Source organism: Oncorhynchus kisutch, linkage group LG14 (assembly GCF_002021735.2).
Source record: "Oncorhynchus kisutch isolate 150728-3 linkage group LG14, Okis_V2, whole genome shotgun sequence".
NCBI classification, from domain to species: domain Eukaryota; kingdom Metazoa; phylum Chordata; class Actinopteri; order Salmoniformes; family Salmonidae; genus Oncorhynchus; species Oncorhynchus kisutch.
In genome coordinates, this window is record NC_034187.2 from 79,209,496 (window position 1) to 79,217,408 (window position 7,913).

General features: G+C 53.7%; 1 protein-coding gene across 1 annotated transcript in view; it reads right to left on the minus strand.

The window, feature by feature from the left end:
* LOC109887430 (integrin beta-8-like) overlaps positions 1 to 6,742 on the minus strand; it is a 17,353-nt gene extending 10,611 nt beyond the window's left edge. Inside the window, exon 1 of the mRNA XM_031789269.1 lies at positions 6,357 to 6,742. Within this exon, the coding sequence (XP_031645129.1) occupies positions 6,357 to 6,444 (88 nt within the window). The 5' untranslated portion in view covers positions 6,445 to 6,742. The remainder of the gene's footprint in view (positions 1 to 6,356) is intronic.
* Positions 6,743 to 7,913: the final 1,171 nt, after the last annotated feature.

Genomic DNA, 7,913 nt, shown 5'->3' on the forward strand with positions numbered 1-7,913 from the left:
GGTAGCCTAGTGGTTAGAGTGGAGGGGCGGCAGGTAGCCTAGTGGTTAGAGTGTAGAGGAGGCAGGTAGCCTAGTGGTTAGAGTGGAGGGGCGGCAGGTAGCCTAGTGGTTAGTGTAGGGACGGCAGGTAGCCTAGTGGTTAGAGTGGAGGGGCGGCAGGTAGCCTAGTGGTTAGAGTGGAGGGGCGGCAGGTAGCCTAGTGGTTAGAGTGTAGGGGCGGCAGGTAGCCTAGTGGTTAGAGTGTAGGGACGGCAGGTAGCCTAGTGGTTAGAGTGGAGGGGCGGCAGGTAGCCTAGTGGTTAGAGTGTAGAGGAGGCAGGTAGCCTAGTGGTTAGAGTGGAGGGGCGGCAGGTAGCCTAGTGGTTAGAGTGTAGGGGCGGCAGGTAGCCTAGTGGTTAGAGTGGAGGGGCGGCAGGTAGCCTAGTGGTTAGAGTGTAGGGACGGCAGGTAGCCTAGTGGTTAGAGTGGAGGGGCGGCAGGTAGCCTAGTGGTTAGAGTGTAGGGGCGGCAGGTAGCCTAGTGGTTAGAGTGTAGGGACGGCAGGTAGCCTAGTGGTTAGAGTGGAGGGGCGGCAGGTAGCCTAGTGGTTAGAGTGGAGGGGTGGCAGGTAGCCTAGTGGTTAGAGTGTAGGGACGGCAGGGTGTCCTAGTGGTTAGAGTGGAGGGGCGGCAGGTAGCCTAGTGGTTAGAGTGTAGGGACGGCAGGTAGCCTAGTGGTTAGAGTGGAGGGGCGGCAGGTAGCCTAGTGGTTAGAGTGGAGGGGCGGCAGGTAGCCTAGTGGTTAGAGTGTAGAGGAGGCAGGTAGCCTAGTGGTTAGAGTGGAGGGGCGGCAGGTAGCCTAGTGGTTAGAGTGGAGGGGCGGCAGGTAGCCTAGTGGTTAGAGTGTAGGGGCGGCAGGTAGCCTAGTGGTTAGAGTGTAGGGACGGCAGGTAGCCTAGTGGTTAGAGTGGAGGGGCGGCAGGTAGCCTAGTGGTTAGAGTGGAGGGGTGGCAGGTAGCCTAGTGGTTAGAGTGTAGGGACGGCAGGGTGTCCTAGTGGTTAGAGTGGAGGGGCGGCAGGTAGCCTAGTGGTTAGAGTGTAGGGACGGCAGGTAGCCTAGTGGTTAGAGTGGAGGGGCGGCAGGTAGCCTAGTGGTTAGAGTGGAGGGGCGGCAGGTAGCCTAGTGGTTAGAGTGTAGAGGAGGCAGGTAGCCTAGTGGTTAGAGTGGAGGGGCGGCAGGTAGCCTAGTGGTTAGAGTGGAGGGGCGGCAGGTAGCCTAGTGGTTAGAGTGTAGGGACGGCAGGTAGCCTAGTGGTTAGAGTGGAGGGGCGGCAGGTAGCCTAGTGGTTAGAGTGTAGGGGCGGCAGGTAGCCTAGTGGTTAGAGTGGAGGGGCGGCAGGTAGCCTAGTGGTTAGAGTGTAGAGGAGGCAGGTAGCCTAGTGGTTAGAGTGGAGGGGCGGCAGGTAGCCTAGTGGTTAGAGTGTAGGGACGGCAGGTAGCCTAGTGGTTAGAGTGGAGGGGCGGCAGGTAGCCTAGTGGTTAGAGTGTAGGGACGGCAGGTAGCCTAGTGGTTAGAGTGGAGGGGCGGCAGGTAGCCTAGTGGTTAGAGTGTAGAGGAGGCAGGTAGCCTAGTGGTTAGAGTGGAGGGGCGGCAGGTAGCCTAGTGGTTAGAGTGGAGGGGCGGCAGGTAGCCTAGTGGTTAGAGTGTAGGGACGGCAGGTAGCCTAGTGGTTAGAGTGGAGGGGCGGCAGGTAGCCTAGTGGTTAGAGTGGAGGGACGGCAGGTAGCCTAGTGGTTAGAGTGGAGGGGCGGCAGGTAGCCTAGTGGTTAGAGTGGAGGGGCGGCAGGTAGCCTAGTGGTTAGAGTGTAGGGACGGCAGCGTAGCCTAGTGGTTAGAGTGTTGGGACGGCAGGTAGCCCTAGTGGTTAGAGTGGAGGGGCGGCAGGTAGCCTAGTGGTTAGAGTGTAGAGGAGGCAGGTAGCCTAGTGGTTAGAGTGGAGGGGCGGCAGGTAGCCTAGTGGTTAGAGTGTAGGGACGGCAGGGTGTCCTAGTGGTTAGAGTGGAGGGGCGGCAGGTAGCCTAGTGGTTAGAGTGTAGGGACGGCAGGTAGCCTAGTGGTTAGAGTGGAGGGGCGGCAGGTAGCCTAGTGGTTAGAGTGGAGGGGCGGCAGGTAGCCTAGTGGTTAGAGTGTAGAGGAGGCAGGTAGCCTAGTGGTTAGAGTGGAGGGGCGGCAGGTAGCCTAGTGGTTAGAGTGGAGGGGCGGCAGGTAGCCTAGTGGTTAGAGTGTAGGGGCGGCAGGTAGCCTAGTGGTTAGAGTGTAGGGGCGGCAGGTAGCCTAGTGGTTAGAGTGGAGGGGCGGCAGGTAGCCTAGTGGTTAGAGTGTAGAGGAGGCAGGTAGCCTAGTGGTTAGAGTGGAGGGGCGGCAGGTAGCCTAGTGGTTAGAGTGTAGGGACGGCAGGTAGCCTAGTGGTTAGAGTGGAGGGGCGGCAGGTAGCCTAGTGGTTAGAGTGTAGGGACGGCAGGTAGCCTAGTGGTTAGAGTGGAGGGGCGGCAGGTAGCCTAGTGGTTAGAGTGTAGAGGAGGCAGGTAGCCTAGTGGTTAGAGTGGAGGGGCGGCAGGTAGCCTAGTGGTTAGAGTGGAGGGGCGGCAGGTAGCCTAGTGGTTAGAGTGTAGGGACGGCAGGTAGCCTAGTGGTTAGAGTGTAGGGACGGCAGGTAGCCTAGTGGTTAGAGTGGAGGGGCGGCAGGTAGCCTAGTGGTTAGAGTGTAGGGACGGCAGGTAGCCTAGTGGTTAGAGTGGAGGGGCGGCAGGTAGCCTAGTGGTTAGAGTGGAGGGGCGGCAGGTAGCCTAGTGGTTAGAGTGTAGGGACGGCAGCGTAGCCTAGTGGTTAGAGTGTTGGGACGGCAGGTAGCCTAGTGGTTAGAGTGGAGGGGCGGCAGGTAGCCTAGTGGTTAGAGTGGAGGGGCGGCAGGTAGCCTAGTGGTTAGAGTGTAGAGGAGGCAGGTAGCCTAGTGGTTAGAGTGGAGGGGCGGCAGGTAGCCTAGTGGTTAGAGTGTAGGGGCGGCAGGTAGCCTAGTGGTTAGAGTGGAGGGGCGGCAGGTAGCCTAGTGGTTAGAGTGGAGGGGCGGCAGGTAGCCTAGTGGTTAGAGTGTAGAGGAGGCAGGTAGCCTAGTGGTTAGAGTGGAGGGGCGGCAGGTAGCCTAGTGGTTAGTGTAGGGACGGCAGGTAGCCTAGTGGTTAGAGTGGAGGGGCGGCAGGTAGCCTAGTGGTTAGAGTGGAGGGGCGGCAGGTAGCCTAGTGGTTAGAGTGTAGGGGCGGCAGGTAGCCTAGTGGTTAGAGTGTAGGGACGGCAGGTAGCCTAGTGGTTAGAGTGGAGGGGCGGCAGGTAGCCTAGTGGTTAGAGTGTAGAGGAGGCAGGTAGCCTAGTGGTTAGAGTGGAGGGGCGGCAGGTAGCCTAGTGGTTAGAGTGTAGGGGCGGCAGGTAGCCTAGTGGTTAGAGTGGAGGGGCGGCAGGTAGCCTAGTGGTTAGAGTGTAGGGACGGCAGGTAGCCTAGTGGTTAGAGTGGAGGGGCGGCAGGTAGCCTAGTGGTTAGAGTGTAGGGGCGGCAGGTAGCCTAGTGGTTAGAGTGTAGGGACGGCAGGTAGCCTAGTGGTTAGAGTGGAGGGGCGGCAGGTAGCCTAGTGGTTAGAGTGGAGGGGTGGCAGGTAGCCTAGTGGTTAGAGTGTAGGGACGGCAGGGTGTCCTAGTGGTTAGAGTGGAGGGGCGGCAGGTAGCCTAGTGGTTAGAGTGTAGGGACGGCAGGTAGCCTAGTGGTTAGAGTGGAGGGGCGGCAGGTAGCCTAGTGGTTAGAGTGGAGGGGCGGCAGGTAGCCTAGTGGTTAGAGTGTAGAGGAGGCAGGTAGCCTAGTGGTTAGAGTGGAGGGGCGGCAGGTAGCCTAGTGGTTAGAGTGGAGGGGCGGCAGGTAGCCTAGTGGTTAGAGTGTAGGGGCGGCAGGTAGCCTAGTGGTTAGAGTGTAGGGACGGCAGGTAGCCTAGTGGTTAGAGTGGAGGGGCGGCAGGTAGCCTAGTGGTTAGAGTGGAGGGGTGGCAGGTAGCCTAGTGGTTAGAGTGTAGGGACGGCAGGGTGTCCTAGTGGTTAGAGTGGAGGGGCGGCAGGTAGCCTAGTGGTTAGAGTGTAGGGACGGCAGGTAGCCTAGTGGTTAGAGTGGAGGGGCGGCAGGTAGCCTAGTGGTTAGAGTGGAGGGGCGGCAGGTAGCCTAGTGGTTAGAGTGTAGAGGAGGCAGGTAGCCTAGTGGTTAGAGTGGAGGGGCGGCAGGTAGCCTAGTGGTTAGAGTGGAGGGGCGGCAGGTAGCCTAGTGGTTAGAGTGTAGGGACGGCAGGTAGCCTAGTGGTTAGAGTGGAGGGGCGGCAGGTAGCCTAGTGGTTAGAGTGTAGGGGCGGCAGGTAGCCTAGTGGTTAGAGTGGAGGGGCGGCAGGTAGCCTAGTGGTTAGAGTGTAGAGGAGGCAGGTAGCCTAGTGGTTAGAGTGGAGGGGCGGCAGGTAGCCTAGTGGTTAGAGTGTAGGGACGGCAGGTAGCCTAGTGGTTAGAGTGGAGGGGCGGCAGGTAGCCTAGTGGTTAGAGTGTAGGGACGGCAGGTAGCCTAGTGGTTAGAGTGGAGGGGCGGCAGGTAGCCTAGTGGTTAGAGTGTAGAGGAGGCAGGTAGCCTAGTGGTTAGAGTGGAGGGGCGGCAGGTAGCCTAGTGGTTAGAGTGGAGGGGCGGCAGGTAGCCTAGTGGTTAGAGTGTAGGGACGGCAGGTAGCCTAGTGGTTAGAGTGGAGGGGCGGCAGGTAGCCTAGTGGTTAGAGTGGAGGGGCGGCAGGTACCCTAGTGGTTAGAGTGTAGGGACGGCAGGGTGTCCTAGTGGTTAGAGTGGAGGGGCGGCAGGTAGCCTAGTGGTTAGAGTGTAGGGACGGCAGGTAGCCTAGTTGTTAGAGTAGAGGGGCGGCAGGTAGCCTAGTGGTTAGAGTGGAGGGGCGGCAGGTAGCCTAGTGGTTAGAGTGGAGGGGCGGCAGGTAGCCTAGTGGTTAGAGTGTAGGGGCGGCAGGTAGCCTAGTGGTTAGAGTGGAGGGGCGGCAGGTAGCCTAGTGGTTAGAGTGTAGGGACGGCAGGTAGCCTAGTGGTTAGAGTGGAGGGGCGGCAGGTAGCCTAGTGGTTAGAGTGTAGGGGCGGCAGGTAGCCTAGTGGTTAGAGTGGAGGGGCGGCAGGTAGCCTAGTGGTTAGAGTGGAGGGGCGGCAGGTAGCCTAGTGGTTAGAGTGGAGGGGCGGCAGGTAGCCTAGTGGTTAGAGTGGAGAGGCGGCAGGTAGCCTAGTGGTTAGAGTGGAGGGGCGGCAGGTAGCCTAGTGGTTAGAGTGTTGGGCCAGTAACCAAAAGGTTCCTAGATTGAATCCCCGAGCTGACAAGGTAAACATCTATAGGCCGTCATTGTAAATAAGAAATGTGTTATTAACTGACTTGCCTAGTTAAGAAAAACTCCTCTTCACCATGCAGTCAAACACATTAATCAGAGTAATTATGCTACAGACAGTAGAGTAGGCAAATATTGTGTTTCTAAACAATGTTCCGCATAAGAACTATGGACATAATTCCACTACCAAATCAATATCAGGCTAACATCCCATGTATTCCCTGTGAGATTGGTGTTGTAATGTTATGTAGGCCTTGTTAGGAATGCTACAGGTCCCAGCTTGACTCATTTGTTAAATTAATTTATGATTAATTAGTGAATTAACAAGCAGCTCTGACTTAATTACTGTGTAGCTGTGCTCTTGACAGATCAATAACAGGATCAATGCCGTGATAAACATAATCAACGCCTTTTCAATGCCTGGAGAGATTTATAACATAAGGCTGAGCATATAACAGTATGCAAAAATGTATTTGATAGATGCAGTGCATTGATAGGCTATATGTGGTTTTCATTGTTATTGACACAGTAAGATGTGTCAGTGCAACGTCACGTCGTGGACGCTGATAGATGACCAGCAGGGTGACGAGTCGGGACATTGACGAGTCGGGACCTTATCGTCCATTGTTTGTAATCTATGGATGCTTGTGTTCCCTCATGTGCTTTATATATTGATTTGTTGTTAATTTAAAAAATATATTAAAAAAAAATAAAAATAATAATAATCCAGACTGGTCTCATAAACTAGACATAGCATAATAAACGCAAATCCGGGACACTCGGACATTCATTCATTGTTAATGATTTCTTTAGTCATTAATCTGTGACACCCATTGACACAATGATGATGTTATCCATTTAATAAAGATACGTCTCGATTCGCTCTTTCTGCAGTAGCCTCGCCGAGCTATCAAGGTATATTCTGTCACTCACCGGAATGCGAGCTCCCGCTGGTGATGTTAGCGGCCAAAAGCAGGAAGAGCAGCACAGGATTGTCGTATTTACGTAGCCAGGAAGTCATATCCACACCGGGAGTAGGCTTGTGGTCAAGACACCAGCAGCAGCTCCGGTCACAGGCTACTACTGACACTATCCGATAATCAACCGGGAAATACCTTGCGTCTAACAAGAAGCAGCGCCGGGAATGCACGGTGGTCGTTGGTGCATCGTTTTTTTTTATTTCCCCCCATTCATCTGCTTCATGTAGAATCACCCGGCAAGCTTTAAAGCGAAAAGGAGAAAGTGAAAACGAGACATCTCTCTTTCTCTCTCATCGTAGCAGCTGTTGTTTTGTGCATTCCCCAGCACATCCTGCGTCCCAGGAGAGACTGAGTCCGTTCGAATAACACCTGAAATTTTCTTCTTTGTAATGTTTCAAACTTGAGCGTTTCACGTCCATGTGCTAATTTTCTCCCTGCATGAGAAATTCGCTGCCTCTCTCTTTATCTCTCTCTCAATTCATTTCAATGGGCTTTATTGGCATGGGAAACATATGTTAACATTGCCAAAGCAAGTGAAGTAGATAATAAACAAAAGTGAAATAAACAATAAAAAGTTACAGTAAACATTGCACATAGTATACTGTGTTGTAACGATGTGCAAATAGTTACAAGTACAAAACGGAAAATAAATAAGCATAAATATGGGTTGTATTTACAGTGGTTGTTCTTCACTGGTTGTCCTTTTCTTGTGGCAACAGGTCACAAATCTTGCTGCTGTGATGTCACACTGTGGTATTTCACCCAGTAGATATGGGAGTTTATCAAAAATGGGTTTGTTTTTTAATTATTTGTGGATCTGTGTAATCTGAGGGGAAATATGTGTCTCTAATATGGTCATACATCAATCAGGAGGTTAGGAAGTGCAGCTCAGTTTCCACCTCATTTCGTGGGCAGTGAGCACATAGCCTGACTTCTCTTGAGAGCCATGTCTGCCTACAGCAGCCTTTCTCAATAGCAAGGCTATGCTCACTGAGTCTGTACATAGTCAAAGCTTTCCTTACGTTTGGGTCAGTCACAGTGGTCAGGTATTCTGCCGCTGTGTACTCTCTGTGTAGGGCCAAATAGCATTCTAGTTTGCTCTATTTTTTTGTTAATTCTTTCCAATGTGTCAAGTAATTATCTTGTTGTTTTCTCATGATTTGTTTGGGTCTAATTGCGTTGCTTTCCTGGGGCTCTGTGGGGTGTGTTTGTGAACAGAGCCCCAGGACCAGCTTGCTTCAATTTAATCAGAAGCCACTGCCAGATTTCTGGATAGGGCTGCGCTCAGAGTTTCTTGCCTTGGCAAATCGCGCTGTTATGACACTGATGCCCTTTGCAACCATGTACCTATGTGAGAGTGGATTCTTGGCCCTCACCAGCATGAAAACTAAATACAGGCACAGACTGTGTGTGGAAAATGATTTAAGACCGATACTCTCTCCAATACATCCCAACATTGCAGAGATACAGTGGCTTGCGAAAGTATTCACCCCCCTTGGCATTTTTCCTA